We start from the raw sequence: 17,310 nt of genomic DNA on the forward strand, positions 1-17,310 counted from the left end.
GGAGACTACGAGTCTATATAACATAAATATTTTTCTTTTAATATAATCGATGTATTTCATAAATAAGATAAATATTTTTTTAATATAATTGATTTATTTGGTTCGAAAGAGTTAAACTAAATTTAAATCCTAATATGACTGATATCATTTATATCAACGGTTGGTAGTATCTTATATAAATTATTTTCACAAAGATGGAGATATTTCTATATGGGGTCAATTATGCTGTTAATTGATGTAATTGCTTTTGTTCAATTTCAATCTTTTAACATGTATGATTATATTTTTGGAAAAAAAAGCCCAAAAGGTGCTCACTTTATATATATAAAAATGAGATCAAGTTACTTTCGTAAAAAAAAATATTCAGTATTATAAAATGTACTGAATTTTATTAATTCAACTATTAAATTAAAAGTTCTTATTAAATATATTAAGTATAAAATATTTATTAAATTTTATAATTATTTAATAATTTATTAAATGAATTCATTTCAATATACTTTTGAAAATATAAGTAAATGATGACTATAAGATTATATAGCAACAAATGTCTAATTTATTTAACTTTTGATATACATAATCTGTTAAGTTAATGTAAGAATATCCCATAATTCAATTAATAAAATTTAATATATACAAAAAAAATTGAAGCGAGTAATTTTAGTAAAAGTTAGGAAATTGAATAATACTAATTGTTATGAAATTTAAAATATTAGTAAATTGATTTCTTAATTTTTGTGTAAGACTCTTTTCAACAAAATTCTTTCACTAAATATTGAACCTGAGTAGATATTAATCTTGAGATTACTGTTAAAATAGAACAACCTCAAACCAGTAGTTAATTAATGCTTTCAATTATTGTATAAAAAGTTATTGTGTCAACATCTAATTAAACGAAAGTTTCTCCCATTTTATTATCAAATCTAAAATATTAATTATATTTCTTAATTCTTAAAAATTAAACTGAACTTTCACTCATTGTATAATAAAATCTAAAATATTAATAATATTTCTCAATTTGGATATACTTGAAGCAGAACTGGACGAATCAAGATTGACTTTTTAATGTTTTGACTTAAAAAAAGAAACAAGATACTAATATAATTAATATTATCCAATTTCCTAATTTATCTCTTAGCATTCACACGGTAAGGGAAAAAAAAAAGTTACAGCTAATTTTTTATTTATTTGTGTTTAATTTTGTCCATGGCTTATGTATGTTCACTTATCTTTCAAAGGGATACTATACTACTACTATTCGTCGGTATAAATAATGCTACTCTTAAATGATAGTAGTACACGTATTTAACTGTACGGTAATTAAAACCGTCATCGGTTGAAGCATCGATCCACTTCCAATTGTGTTGCGTTGTTTTGTTTTGTTTTGTTTTGTTAAACACTTAGACTCCACAACCTCTCTCTCCTGTTCCACTTCCTCTATCATTCATTGCCACATTCCAACACAACAACAACGTTAAAGCAGAAACACACGCACATATTCGTGTTCGAAGTGAAACCCAAAGAGAACACAGAGCAGAGAGCAGGAGCGAAGCATGACTTCGAAGCAGACATACAGCGTGTGCTTCTGCTGGCGACGGCGGTTCAAGCTGGCGCTGGCGGAGGCGCCGTCGGAGATCAAGACCCTCTTCGAGGAGTACTCCGAGAATGAGTTCATGACACCTTCGCATCTCAAAAGGTTTCTCGTGGAAGTGCAAAGGCAAGAGAAGGCCACCGAAGAAGACGCGCAAGCCATCATCGACAGCTTCAGGCATTTCCCTCGCAGAGGCGCTGGCCTCAATCTCGAAACTTTCTTCAAGTACCTCTTCAGTGACGATAACCCCCCTCTTCTTCCTTCTCATGGGGTAAGCAAAAAAAAAAAACTCAACTTTTTGTGTTTTCCTAATTGGGTTTTTGTCATACTCAGTTGGGTCTACGAGATCTGAATTTTGGCATTCTTTACTTTCCAATTGGGTGCTCTTCTTTTCTCCTATATTGGATTTTACTGGATTCATTGACTTTTTTGTTAAAAAAAAATACTGTATTTGTTTGCTGTACCTTTCCAAAAGTGGGGTGTTTGGTTTTACTTTCGTTTTTGCAAAAGCTTGGTCTACTCATGCTAGTTCTCGTTTAGTGTTATGCTCAAAGGATCAATCGTAACTGAATCTGTAGTGATTTAGCTTCTTCTTGGTTTCCTAGTTTGTACTTTTGGACTCACCCCGCAAAGAAAAAAGTCCGAGTTTTATTGCATTTTGGTTGACCTGTTGACTACGAGGATTTGTAATTCAAGTTACCTAATAGAAAATGATAACAGGATTGAGGATTAGCGTCCCCTCCCCCCCCCCCCCCCCCCCAAAAAAAAAAATTTCAGAATGGATTCATCATTTATGCAGTTGAGCCATTCTCTTATAAGTTGCTTCTTTTGGGAAGTATAGGGCATTGCAGGGAATATGGAGCCTTTTGCTTTATATTCCATTCATTGAAATACCCTTTATTGTTGGATACGCTATATATGGCATTGATTTTTATTGTGTTTATGGAAATCAGTCATTTAGTTTAGGATCTTCTTTTCTAGTGCCTTAATTCGGTAAAATCAGGCCCCGAGATATTACAGGGGGTTTCAGGGGCAAAGCTTTGATTTACATACTGAATTTCATCCAAATTTTTTACAAGTCGCAAACTTCCATAAATATTGATATTGTATCATGCTTAATTATATGCATTTTCTTATTCTGATCAATGTGTGTTGTGTGATTATTTCTTCCATTTCAGGTGCATCATGATATGACTTTACCCTTGTCACATTATTTCATATATACAGGCCATAATTCCTATTTAACTGGGAATCAGCTGAGCAGCGACTGCAGTGACGTCCCGATCATAAATGCACTGAAGAGAGGTGTGCGGGTGATTGAATTGGACATATGGCCTAATGCATCAAAGGATAACATAGATGTTCTTCATGGAAGGTAAGCTTACAGGTAGAATGATGCTGACTTTCATACATGAACTCATGCCAGCTCGTTTTGTCTCTCTTTTCCCCTCATTTCTCTTTAGTGATCAGGCAGAAGTCAAAGAAATAAATTTAACAGTTTTGAAAATTGTTATTTATTTTAGCTATCTTTCTCTTCTCTGACTTGCTGTCTTGAGTTGGGTGTAAGCATGAATTTCCTTGGAGACAAAATTTTGTAAACAATGTTATTTCTCCAACAATTTGATAAAGATACATCCTTCTATTTTTTTTATTTCTCATTTTTCTTGAGAATGATGTTGCCAGAGTCAGTTGAAGTAAAAAGTTGATGAATTGCAATGTGACCTCTGCAATCTTTATCTGGCATAATTGAAGCATAAGTTTGAAATCTTTTCCTATTAAAAATTCACTTGAAATCGTGATTGTTGAACAGGTTATATATGAATGGTATTATATCAATATATTGTTTAATATTGCCAGCTGGGTCCAGAAATTATTTACTTGGAAATTTGATACATTGTTGTTTACATGTCTAGGACATTGACTACTCCTGTAGAGCTCATAAGATGTTTGAGGTCTATTAAGGATCATGCCTTTGTGGCATCAGAATATCCAGTTGTAATAACCCTAGAAGACCACCTTACGCCAGATCTCCAGGCTAAAGTGGCTGAGGTTAGTTACTTGGAGTTTTATTGGGATTCATAATGCTTACATTCTTAATAGTTGACAATCCTATCCAAATTTTTAGATGGTTACTGAAACATTTGGAGACATACTATTTACTCCTAACTCAGAAAGTGTGAAGGAATTCCCTTCTCCTGAATCACTTAAAAAGAGAATTATTATATCAACCAAACCACCTAAGGAGTACCTTGAGGCAAAAGAAAAGGAAAAAGGGGATGATTCACAGCACGAAAAGGAGAAAGGGGATGATTCACAGCATGGAAAGGCATTAGGCGAAGATGAAGCTTGGGGGAAGGAAGTCCCAAGCTTGAAAGGTGGTACTATAGAGGATTACAAGGTTAGAAACTAAAACAATCGTGCATATTAATTACAATTACATTTAATTTTATAAGGTAAATTTGTTAATTGACTTTATGCTTTGCCATCTTAGGACTACAATGTGGATGAAGATCTTAATGATGAGGAAGAATTTGATGAATCAGACAAGTCACATCATAATGAAGCTCCAGAATATAGACGTCTAATTGCAATTCATGCTGGGAAGCCTAAAGGTGGATTAGCAGAATGCCTCAAAGTGGATCCTGATAAAGTGAGACGTCTAAGTTTAAGTGAGCAACAGCTTGAAAAGGCTGCCATAAATCATGGACAACAAATTGTCAGGTATTGTTAAATGTTTCTAGTAAGTCCTTTTAAGGTAGAATTGATTTGAATGTGGTTGAACCCCCTTTCAGAATGAATAAATGAACATCCTCTAACTCTTTATTGTCATGCAAAATGTTCTAAAAATTGACTGTTAAATATTGTGTTCCCATGATGGTGCTCTGCATAAGTGTATGACTTATTAATATTTAATGATGTTAATAGTTGGCTGACTTATCATCTTGTCTGACAGAGTTTGTGCTCATTAGAACTGTCTGACTGCATTAACAATAATATGATTTTGGCAGCATGCCCAATGGTTAATCTATTCTTTGAAACAAACTGAAACCTTTTTGTGTGATGTTCGGCTTGTAGAATTTCTACTACATTTGTTGACTATTTTCCCATTGTAGAATGTTTTATTGTGTTTATTTGAATTAATTTTTATTTCCTTATTGTTGGCCTGCTGTAGGTTTACTCAGCGGAATATACTAAGGGTGTATCCAAAAGGTACTCGCATTGACTCATCAAATTATAACCCATTAATTGGGTGGATGCATGGAGCTCAGATGGTTGCATTTAACATGCAGGTATCTGCCTCTTGCATATATTTCATTCTCTTCCCCATTTTTTGTTTTCCTTGTTTAATATTTTCTGTTTGGCAATTTTTGCTATTGCTTTGTATTTTCATTCTGTCAGTTCATTCTTTCTTCTTCTTTGAGGAGACAGGGGGAATAAGAAATTGTTAACCTCAAAGATACCAACAAAATTCAATAAACATTTAACATTTAGTGATACAAATTTTACAATGAACATTTGATGTCTAGCAATGTGCTTGTTGAAATATGGTGAAGTCCTTTTTTTAGCTTGATTTTTATAATTTACTGAATCCCTTGATGTGTTATTGCCTGCAAGATTCCACGGGTTAGGATGTGAGAATCCACACTTCTTCCACCTGTATAGTTGCTTGCTATTACACACATCATGACATGAAGTATATTATTGAATATGATAAATATGATTCAGTTTTCATTGTGGTTGGTTTCATTGCCAGGGGTATGGGAGATCTCTTTGGTTGATGCATGGAATGTTCAGAGCCAATGGAGGGTGTGGTTATGTTAAAAAACCAAATTTTCTATTGGAGACTGGTCCAGATGACGAGGTCTTCAATCCTAAAGCTAAGTTACCTGTGAAGACTACTTTGAAGGCAAGGGTTTTATGTCAATCAGCTGCCTCATTCAAGTATCTCTAGTTTAATGCTAACAGTTATCATACTCTTCCTATTCTTAGGTGACTGTATATATGGGGGAAGGATGGTACTATGATTTCAAGCATACACACTTTGATCAATATTCACCTCCAGACTTCTACACAAGAGTAAGTTAAGATGATATGCTCTTAAAGCATGGGATTCTTGTCATAGCAATTCATTTTTCAATTCATAAGGGTAGCTGTTCCTTGCTATTTATTGCATGCATATGAATTATGATACCTTCCCTTTGGTTTTCACCTATTTCATGGCACAGTTGTTGTGTGATTTGATAAACATTTTTATGCAGGTGGGGATTGCTGGAGTCCCTAATGATACTATAATGAAGAGAACTAAGGCAATAGAGGATAACTGGTTACCTACATGGAATGAGGTATTCGAGTTCCCTCTCACTGTTCCGGAGTTGGCGTTGCTTCGCATAGAAGTTCATGAGTATGACATGTCTGAGAAAGATGACTTTGGTGGACAAGCATGCCTACCTATCTGGGAGCTTAGAAGTGGCATTCGAGCAATTCCACTGCATAGCCAAAAGGGGGATAAATACAACACTGTAAAGCTTCTCATGCGCTTTGAATTTATTAATAATTGATTCTGTGCAGTGCATGTGCATCCTTCTGCTCTACATTATCATTATTATTATTATGTACAGTCATTAAGATGTGTTAGTAGTAAGAGTTTGTTTGTAGTAGCTGGATGATATCGTAAAATGATGTAAGAAATAAAATGTGTTGTGTATTTTGTTTTCTTGAGGAGACTTGTTTGTCTTGTAAGGCTTGTCAATATAAACACAAGGAAATTATTCGTGTTTTGTATGAGATACTTTTTAAGTCATCTGTACTCATATCTTGGTTTTGATCTTTGATGTTTTCTCAATTTACAAATTTTAATTTAAAAGCATGAAAGTTATTTTAGATTCCTTATATTTTAAACAAAAGACAAAAACAATGATTAAGTTTGACAATTAGCATGAATACGTAATATGCAAGTTTGTTTAATACTATAACAGCAACACGTGTTAAGATATCTTGGTCAAAGACAATAAAATATGTTATCTCTTCTCGAAGTAGATCATAGACTTGAAGGAAGAAATAGACGGTCAACAAATTATTGATGTTCATGACAGCTTGATAGGCAAACAGAAAAGAGCTAAGGCGTGGTGCTACTTATTGTTTTCCTGACCCTGTCTATTTAGTGCTATTTCTTAGACTGAAAAAAATATTAAATTTTAATTAAAAACTATGCATAAATTATTCAACATAATTTTAAAAAAATATATTATTAATATAAATAATCAAGTTGGAAGTAAAGTTGGATAAAAATTTACAGATCTCTCTATATATCACTGTTCCTAAGTCCTAACTCTATCTATCTATATTGTTTTTGTGTAAATGTTGGTTATTAGATATTGAATTTAATTAGAATAATCTGGCAATGTAAGTGTTTTATACTTTCATCTGATACAAATGTCATACTTATGGTAATTTTTTTACTCAATTGTGAATGAAAATCGTTACACCAACCTATCGGCAGTGGATAAAAATGAAACTTTTAGTTATTTATTTGTTTCGAAATATAATTGATCTCACGTAATTTTCCCCCTCTATGTGGACCTTTAAGTTTTGCAAGTAGCCACGTAAATAATAAAAGTGATGGATATGATAAGAGAGAGAGATAATATATAAAATGTATTAATGAGATGTCTAAAATATTTATGTATCAAAGTATCATTACTCATGTTAATGAGATAGCATTTGAATATAATATTAATGAATCATTCAAAACAAAGATACATTATCATAAATTTTAGTTTAGAGTTTATAGACACCAAAAAAACAGTGATGTTACCACACATCCCGAATATGAGATATAGAGCCTTTCTGAGTTGGGGCTTGGAGTTTAGATGCATGAAAAATACTAACACACTTTAGCATACTTTTTGAATACAAATATTGACATAAATTACAAATTTTGTAGTTTTGTCATTTTTTAACAAATTTTTTTATTAAAAAAAGTATATTAGTGACACTCCTCTTGGGTACATATATCTGTAAAGTTAGCATAAACATAAATGGACAACAGCGGGTTGGATCACTAACTTGTCATTAATTACAAAGGACACACTCATCATCACCATCACGGCCCCAACATATTCCAACTTTAGTAACCCATTAGGGCCTATGGCCCATGACCCTTAGCCCAGCATGTGCAGAATTTGCGAGTGTCATTAATTTTGAGCCATGGGAGCACCGTTCCATATTTGACCAGTCTAGAGAAAATTCCAGTTGAATAATTTCTTTCAATAAAATTGTTTCTGACTAAGTCCTCAAAAATGTGAACTCAAAGCCTACGTTGGTTATTATCATTTATCATAACTCTTGACCCCCATAACTTAGCTGACGTGTGATTAGAAAGGAGCGATAGGCAAACAAGTCATTAACCAATCCACTTCTTGAATTGGTTCCTTTTCTCTATTCAGACTCTTCCACCCATCATAGAAGTCAGCAATGTCTTTCTAAGTAATTAAAAAATGTGTAGACCAATCTATTTTTTGATGGGGTCCATGTTTGGAAAGGTGATAAAGAAGAAAAAAGGGTTAATTACAGTGCTTCTTAGGGCCCAATAGCTCAACTACTCACTCAAACACATAGCAACCTAGAATGAGGGTACACTAGGATTTGTGTTTTCAAGCGCAAGCCAACCCTTGTTCACACTCTTTCACACGCTTGTCAAATTTGCATTAGACTTGGTAAACTACAAGTATTTTCCCTTTCAACGCGTGTGACCAAAATAAGTAGTTTCATCTCCTCCGACCAAAATATAAATGTAAACAAAATAATTCGTAGTTAATACGTTCATGGGGGTAAGTGTTCTAAATTTACACGTTACATCAAGTACAATGCCTTAAACGTATTAGCCCAAACCTTGACATTTAACATAGAGGTTGCACTTGCATCAAGCACACACTGCTTTAACGTGTAGCATAAACGACAAAAAGAGAGGCTACAGAAATTTTAGTGTACTTGCACACAATGTCACATGCATTAGGCACAAATTATACTTTACCTGTGTGTGCGAGGCATACAAGAATTGCAGGTTGCAAATGCTAAAAACTATTTTTACCATGAGAAAGAAACCAAATTCTGATACGAAAAAGAAAAGAAAAAAATTGTAACAGAAAATTATAATTGATCAATTTTACTGGCTGTTAGTGTTTCACAAAATTCAGCACTACAGCTTGATGTTAGGTGACATTCCTAATCTTTACACCCCAAGAGTATACCCATATAATTTATCAGAAAGAATCAAGAATAAGGGAACATTTTTCTATTTTGCTTCCCCTTTACCAGGGTTTCAATGTCAGTCAGATACAATGGAGATTGTACCACTGGAAATGCTGCCATGACTACTATCACAGAGAGCCAAAGCACGCTCCAAATTTGCCACAATATCAGCCATTGTTGGTCTGTCCTTCCCCTCCAAATTTACACAATGCATAGCAGTGTATCCCACTAACTCCACTGCTTCTGTTTCATTCATCTCTGGTGGTTCAACCCTGGGGTCCAAAATTTTTGCCAACTCTCCCGCCATAATTAGTGGCACTGCAAAGTCTACCACACTCACTGGGGTGCCACCATTTTCATCATTCTTGAATATAGCCCTCTTTCCTGTTAATAGTTCTAGCAGCACCACTCCAAGCCCATAGACATCACTCTTTGCTGTCAGTACATTTAGACCATAATATTCGGGATCAATGTATCCAACTGTTCCCGCTGCCTTCATTGGTCGGAAATCATGGTTGGATTCTGGACTCATCAATGACAATCCAAAATCGGATACTCTTGCCGTCCAAGTCGCATCAATGAGAATGTTGGAAGACTTGATATCTCTGTGAATTATAGATGGAACTGCATAATTATGGAGATACTCAATCCCTCGTGAAGCATCCAGCGCCACTTTGATCCTCATTCTCCAAGAATTCAAGACACTACTACTCTTGTCCACATTGTTCTTGTCATGCAAATGATCATACAATGCCCCATTCTTCATGTACTCATACACCAACAGCCTCTCATCTTTCTCTTCACAGAACCCCACCAACCTAACCAAGTGCTTGTGGTGTAACCGGGATAAGAAGGCCAATTCTGACTCAAACGCAGTCTCTTTCTCTTGAAACTTCTTCATCTTGGTACTAGTGTCACCCCTTTTGATTGCCACCTCGCGACCATCCAAGAGTTTGCCTTTATAAACAACACCATAGCTTCCAGCACCAATCTTATTCTCAAGGGCGAAATTATTGGTGGCAGCAACAAGCTCAGCCAAAGTGAACTCCTCAGCCCTCTCAGGATGCTTTGTGGATGATGTTCCACTCCTTTGACGCCTCATTATCCGTGACCCTTGACGCCTAATAGTGGATGATCTTGAAGGAGGACTAATGCTATTATTAGAACCACCCACACCATTTACACTGCCACCTCTAGTGATTGTCGGCTGCACAGAATTGTGAACTTTCTTCTTCCCAAAACAAACCCCAGTCCACAAACAATAAATCGCAGTGCATATCCCAGCAACACCTCCCACGCATCCAACAATGGCAAATGCCAACAACCCCTTAGTCAAGGCCTTCGACCGAGAAGCTGCAGGCCCCGGTGGTGATGCTGGCACCACCGCAGGTGGAGCCGGCACCAGCATTTCAGGCCAACAAGGCTTTGGCTTACAAATGTTACCATAGCCAGAACACAAAGACTCAGATTGAGGATATATCCCACATTCACTACAAGAAGATTGAACACAAGGCCCTGGAAGAATAGGAGGCAAGGGAATCTCATAACCTGAACCATTAGCCCAACCAGGACCCCAACAAATGACTGAAAAATTGTTTGTAGTCAATCCACAAGTAAAATTGGACCCAGAAACAATAACCTCAAAAGAAACAGTTTTTGTAACATCATCCTCAAACAACCCTCTCCCACCCCAACAAACGACAGAACCATTGGATCTCCGAATAGCACAAGTATGCTCAGCCCCAAGCGCCAAACCAGAAAACTCCAAAGCCCCTCCTTCAGGAACATCAATTTGACCAAAATCGTTACTTCCTCTACAAACCAAATACCCACTTGAATTCAACCCACAAATATGTGACTCCCCAGCCACAAGACTCACCAAAGACATGTTCCCAAACTCACTCTCCATTTTTCTCGCTATGGACCCAACACCCCAACACCGAACCCGATCACTACCCTTCAAAATTCCGCAAGAGAAGCCCGACCCAGATGAAATGGAATCAAACCGGTCCGACCCAGATGGCGATTCGAAGGCGGCGTTGGTTCTCCAGCACGACGCCGTTCCAGCGCCGACCACGGTGGCGCAAACCTGGGAGTCTCCGAGGGCGAGATTCTCTAATAGAACAGTGCCATTGTTGTAAAGCCTCTTGCTTTGGAAGCCGGAGAGGGTGTCCCAGCAGAGGAGGCTGTAGTTGCCGGAGCGAAGGCCGCAGAAGTAGCTCCGGCCGCCGGAGATCGCCGAGAACGAAACGTTGGGGGCGACGGCGACGACTTCGCCGTGGCGGTAGCACGCAATGCGCCGCGTCGGCTCCGATGCCACCATGCCGCATACGGCGGAGGAGGTGGCAGCGAGGGTGGCGGCAGAACCGAGGGCATGAGTTGGTGATAGTGAAGAGAGGATTAACAGGGTAGCGTTGAAGAGAGTGAAGGTGGCGGCGGAGAAGGGTGATTTATTATTCTTCATTGTGCGAAAGAATGGGTTTTGGATTTGGGGGTTGCGATTGTTTCAGCGACATTGGCATAGGGAATGAGAATGAGAATGAGAAAGAGAGTTGAAGGGTACGGTGAAAGTGAAACCTTTTCAGGGTGTTTGTTGCAGACTCTGTTGACATCAGATAGCGTGGGTTTTGAACGTGTTTGCCTTTTCTTTTTCTTTAGGCCATGTTTGGTTCAGCAATTTATCTCTCACGTTAATTTTATTTTTTTTAAGGTTAAATTACTTATTTGATTAATATAATTTCATAATTTTTACTTTTTTTTTAGTTTTTATATTTTGAAAGTATTGTTATTAGTTTTTATATTTTACCTTTTAATTCTATTTTGGTCCCTATAATTTTAAGTGATTTTTTTAATTTTTATAGTTTCATGATTTTTATTTTTTACTTTCTTTTTCAAGGACCAAAATTATAGAAATTAAAAAAAATACTTTTAAATTATAGAGAGATTAAAAGAGAATTAAAATATAAATTACAAAGACTAAAAAGATCATTTTCAAACTATATGGACTAAAAAGATAAGAATGACTAAATAAGTAATTTAACTTTTCTTAATTATTCTTTTAATTTCTATAATTTTTAATTTTATCTTTTTTAATTCCTATGATTAATAAGGAGATTTTTTAGTTCATAAAATATAAATTTTAAAGATTAAAAATATCACTTATTAAATTTTAGGATTAAAAAATCACATTAACCATAAGAATTAAAAAAATTTTAAAAACTATATATACTAAATAAATAATTAAATCTTAATTTTTTTAAGCATATGCACGCGTGTAATATTACAAAGAAATTAGAATACAAAAATAGCTTGAAGAATTGAAATCTTCCTTTATCTTAAATATTCTTTTTTCTAGATCTTACAGCTAGTAAAAAAAAACATCTGAAATTATTTTTCTTTTATAAATGATTTTCTTAACCGTCTATTCATTTCAATCTTTAAATCAAAATAAAAATTTATATCTGTAAATTGAATTTCAATATTTTTAAAAAATAACTACATTAAATAATCTTTTATTACAATTTAAATTATTCAATATTTTTTGTATGCTTGTATTTATTTATAACGTGAATGGTAATTTTTTTAAATATGTTACAATATATATAATTTTGAAACTTTAATTTATATTTTAATCATATTTTGATTATTAAATATTTTAACTTTAAAATTATCGGTAGGTGTATTTGTGTGTGTGTTTGCACTTAATTTTTAAAAATTTGTATTTAAATTTTGTTTTTAAAAACTAAAAATAAGTATACTTTGACTAGCAATTTTTATTTTTAATAGCACACCATGCGCTCACACACACATATAGTGTTAGTATATTAATTATTTAGTTAGTTTTAAAATTTTAATTTTTTTCAATCATTACTTTTTAAAATGAGAAAACACTTTATAAGTGCTTATGTAGTTATGTATCTAAATATTTCAAAATTATGTAAGTGCTTATCAACTTATATATCCAAACACAAATAATTTATTGAATTTTAAGCACTTATAATATAAATTCCTCATTATGCAGTTTCTCAAAACTGACCTTAATATACATATATTACATTAAACCACTCACACACAGACGTTATATATTAATTTCTTTTATTACTTTTAATATAAAAATATTATATATATATATATATATATATATATATATATATATATATATATATATATATATAGATCGATGATTGATTCAAAAAGTCAAACTTGTAATAAATAACTATTATATTATTAAATTTAATAATATAATAATTAATAAATATAAATTAATTATCTATTCTAATTAAAAAGGAAATAAAAATAAAAAAATAAGGAGATTATCCATTCTTTTATTTTAATTTTTTTGGTTAAAACATAATTTATGTATTTCTATTTTTTAAAATTCATGATTTTAGTCTTCTTATTTTTTAATTAAAACATTTCATTTCTTACGTTTAAAAAGTTTAAAATTTTAACTTTTTATTTTTTAATTAAGTCATTTTGTCTCTTATTTTAAAAAATTCATAATTTTAGACGTTAATCTATATATTTTTAAAGAATGATGAATATTATTTATATGAAAAATGTTTTTATTTTATTTTAATTGCTAAAAACCTTAATTTAATACTCCTCCAATCCTTTTTATTTGTGGGATGTTGGGAAGATTTTTGTTCTTATTTATTTGCGTTTGCAAGTTCAAGATTACATTCATTATTTTTTATTAATGATGCACTTTATCTTTAATTAATTTACACATGTATTTATTATAAAGTGAAAAGATAAAAGAGTGAAATAGAAAACTTCACAACTATTTTACTAAAAGCAAGAAAATTTAATTGTATTTCTTATTTTCTACAAAACAAATTTAAAAGACAGGTAAAAAGAAACGAAGGTAATAAAAAAATGAATTAAAAATATAAAGTCAAGTTTAAAATTGATAAGGGACTCAAATGACATTTTTAATAGTGGGGAAAAATGTTTAAATTAAAAAATTGGAGAATTAAAACCATAAGTTTTTTAAAAATGAAAGATAAAATATATAAAAAAAGTAAAAGAATTGAAATCGCAAATTTGAAAACATAAAGGGACAAAATTTATATTTTAGTATAATAAATATCATATTAATATTTGTGATTAACTATTCCATATTAAGTTAATATTTTAATTTAAAATATGTTTAATGTATAATAATATTTAAAAAAATATAGAGTCAATTTTCATTAATTAATAATAATTTATTTAAAATAATATTTAAAGGTAGAAATTATGAGATGGATTATTATGAAGGAAATAGTTTATGCAATAATAGTTTAAAGAGCTTTTATGTTTTTTTTTTATAGAAAAGGAGGTTTTATGTTATCATTCGTAATTGCTAACATTTATAGTAAATTTATTTACTTTTACATTAGGACATTCAAATACGTTCCTTAAAAAATTTGAGCTGAATTTAGTCATAAAAAAAGAAGATAAAGCTCAAGATTGCTTGAGCAAGTCAAAGCTCAAGATTTGAGTTCAATTAATGAGTTATTAAAAAACTAATAATTAATTACTGAGTTTTAATTTTCGTACTGTTACTTAGAATTTACTCGATTTGTAATGTCATCGCTTCCGGTTTCTAGTTGTTTATTCATGATGTTAATTTTTTTTTAAAAAAAATACGATAGTTTTTAATTGATAATAAACGTTTTTAAAAGATGTGATAGATTTTGCAATCTTTCAGCTTTGAAATTCAAATCCGAGATGTACACGCAGAATCAGATATTCAAATTAAATAACAAAAGAAAAAAAAAGCGCGAAAGGGACAGAAAATGAGAAAAAAAATGATATAGAAGCATTTTCGTCTTCCGCACTTTGATAGGAGTATTATTATTTTTTTCTTTATTTCTCTCTTCTTTTTTATCATATACTTATAAAATTTGAATTTAAAAACTTATTATTTAAAATAAATTTAATATATACTACTATCACTTAAGCCAATCATTTGTCCTGTACATGCTATATTTTAAACACGCAGAAAAACTAAGCCATAATCTCTACGTTTAATTTGGAAAAAATTACGAGTATTGCTCTTAAACTTAAGTTGTATAGGTGGGACAAAATTTGAATATGAAACATAAATTTAATGTCATTACTCATTAACTAAATAAAATTTTTAAAATTTGCTTGAATTACAAAATAACATGCCAAAAGAAATACTTTGTCGAAAATAAAACCCTACTTTTCCTTGATTTTTTTTATAATTTCACCTTCTAATGGAGATCTATCTAAAAGCATAATAATAATAAAAATAAATAAATATACTTCGTGTGTATCATTTATATTTAGAGAGAGACCAATTAATGTCGGATCCAGGTAGACAAATGATTGATTCACCTATTAAATGATTACTGATTGGGTGAACTCAATTTAAATTTTTACTAAAAGATGTATTTTTTATTTTTTATTTACAGACTAAAGGATGTATTTATAGTTAGTGTCAACAATTTCTCAATTAGGATTGTCTTAAAACAATACGCATGGGATTGAAAAACAGGTAGTTGGATACGAGGCTTGAATTTGTTCAACAAATTAAGTTAATTTTTAAAGGGAAATTAAATTTGGAATAAGAGTGATGGGGGACCATTTACTTGAAACTAGTTTTGAATTGAACTCTATGATCTCCGAACTTTAAATAATAGATGCCTTGTATATATATAGAAAATCCATGTTGCAATTTAGGTTAGAAATTGTCAGTTCACACCAACCATGATATTAAAACTTTCATAAATAAAATAAGTAACATCAAATATATTTTGAATAATATTGATAAAGAAATTTAAGAAGTAAATTTTAACGAAAAGTGATAAAAAATTTTCTTGACAGGAACGAAAAGTGATAATAAGAAATTCAACTCCTGTCAACTGTTTATTTTGTTTAGTATCTTAAGTTATTAACGACCTCCACGTGGTAATTAACTTAATCTTGAAATAAAGATTTGCAATTCTGTGAAGTAACTGGTGAATGAATGAATATGATGACCAATTATCTTTCTTTAATTTTTCTTTTGCTACGTAATTTTGGTTTATAATTTTGTTTTTAAGTCCTAATTGTTCAAGTAATGATTGATCTCCGATCATCGAATCATTAGCCCAACAACATTATAATTATCAATTTCACGTCCAAATTTCAACGGCAGAGCTAAAACCACACAATACTTCAAGTATTCAACTGTGATATTCTTTTAAAATCAATTTATTTTTAAAATAAGTAAAAAAAAACAAACATTGAGTAATAGAGCATCGCATTCTTAATTTACCTATTCTTGTAAATTTGTTTTTCTATTATTAAAAAAATAATAATTTATAAGTTAATTTTTCTTCTCGTGTAACTAATATCCTTTTTTATGTAATAAAAAATATCCTTTTTAATTTTTATGACACATGTTTTTATCAATTTTTACATTAAATTAAATAATTAAATTATTCAATTTTTTTAATTAATAATTAAATTTCTTGGTTTCATATCAAGCATAATAAAAAAATTTAAAATTTTCATCAAAATGATAATAGTGTTTTATTAATGAAATTAAAGATAGAGACAACATTCTAAGCTCTGAGCAAATGAGCTTCAATATTATATAGTTCTCAGCATAATAATCACACCTAATCCTTTCTTGAAATATTCTATCCAGCTTCGAAGATGTACGAACAAAATACTGGGGCCTTGTTTTCAAACTTAAACACATATAAAAGGCAATAGCAAACAACCAATTAAGTAGGTTACTTTTGACCATTATTTGTAACAGCAAACAATAAAGAAAGAGAAGGAGAAAGAGAAAATGCCAACTATTAGGACAACTAAAATGTGTAGGACGAATCATATAGAATTCTTCAGAAACCAAAGATTATGGTCAGAAAAAACCCAGTGAAAAAGCAAAACTATAAAACGACATTAATTATGTTTGTAACTATAGTCATGGCTGCTGGGAAAGCTTGGTATAATGATGGGAATGCAAATTAAATATAAACCATATGTTTTTCGCCAATAAAACATAATTAAAAACCATAGGAAGACAAACGTCCTTGACTCCTATATATACTTTACAATCAAATCTTCATTGTGATCAAATATATTAATTTATAAGTCATATAATTAGTATAAAAATTACCTCTCTCTGTGGCTCTGTCTATTCTTTTGAGTAAATCGATATGCACAACCACGCGGGCTCTCTGAATTTTATAACGCGATCACTTTTCTTTTCATTTTTTAGGTATACTACTTTTAATGAGAACTTTACCACGAATGAGAATTTTTTAGATCATTATAACATTGATACTCATACTGAGTATTAATCAACTTTCTAATTATTAATTTTTCTTCGAAAAATCTAACTGATTATTTTTAACAATTTATTATTTTTAATCATATTTTTATTATCAATAATATTCTAATCAGAGATTTTTTTTTTTTAAGAAAATCGAGTTAAATATGACTTAGATTAACTATTTTGTTGG

The 17,310-nt window shown here is 31.6% G+C and overlaps 2 protein-coding genes across 2 annotated transcripts; one reads left to right on the plus strand and one right to left on the minus strand.

Moving 5' to 3' along the window:
* Positions 1-1,324: 1,324 nt before the first annotated feature.
* On the plus strand, positions 1,325-6,402 carry LOC114399144 (phosphoinositide phospholipase C 2-like). The gene is made up of 9 exons (XM_028361272.1): positions 1,325-1,862; positions 2,770-2,966; positions 3,505-3,640; positions 3,717-3,989; positions 4,083-4,312; positions 4,764-4,881; positions 5,346-5,498; positions 5,582-5,668; positions 5,851-6,402. The coding sequence occupies exons 1-9, from the start codon at positions 1,554-1,556 to the stop codon at positions 6,148-6,150; spliced, it is 1,803 nt and encodes a 600-aa protein (XP_028217073.1). The 5' UTR covers positions 1,325-1,553; the 3' UTR covers positions 6,151-6,402.
* Positions 6,403-8,715: 2,313 nt separating this feature from the next.
* On the minus strand, positions 8,716-11,469 carry LOC114399153 (putative serine/threonine-protein kinase-like protein CCR3). The gene has a single exon (XM_028361282.1). It carries the CDS (start codon positions 11,304-11,306, stop codon positions 8,919-8,921), a length of 2,388 nt encoding a protein of 795 aa, XP_028217083.1. The 5' UTR covers positions 11,307-11,469; the 3' UTR covers positions 8,716-8,918.
* Between the last annotated feature and the right edge of the window lie 5,841 nt (positions 11,470-17,310).

The sequence above is a fragment of the Glycine soja genome, chromosome 2 (assembly GCF_004193775.1).
Source record: "Glycine soja cultivar W05 chromosome 2, ASM419377v2, whole genome shotgun sequence".
NCBI classification, from domain to species: Eukaryota; Viridiplantae; Streptophyta; class Magnoliopsida; order Fabales; family Fabaceae; genus Glycine; species Glycine soja.

Coding starts and splice junctions, on each gene's coding strand:
- LOC114399153 (XM_028361282.1), bottom strand. CDS start 11,306: ATGAAGAATAATAAATCACCCTTCTCCGCCGCCACCTTCACTCTCTTC.
- LOC114399144 (XM_028361272.1), top strand. CDS start 1,554: ATGACTTCGAAGCAGACATACAGCGTGTGCTTCTGCTGGCGACGGCGG. Junction 2,967..3,504: donor ATAGATGTTCTTCATGGAAG/GTAAGCTTACAG, acceptor TTACATGTCTAG/GACATTGACTACTCCTGTAG. Junction 4,313..4,763: donor CATGGACAACAAATTGTCAG/GTATTGTTAAAT, acceptor GGCCTGCTGTAG/GTTTACTCAGCGGAATATAC.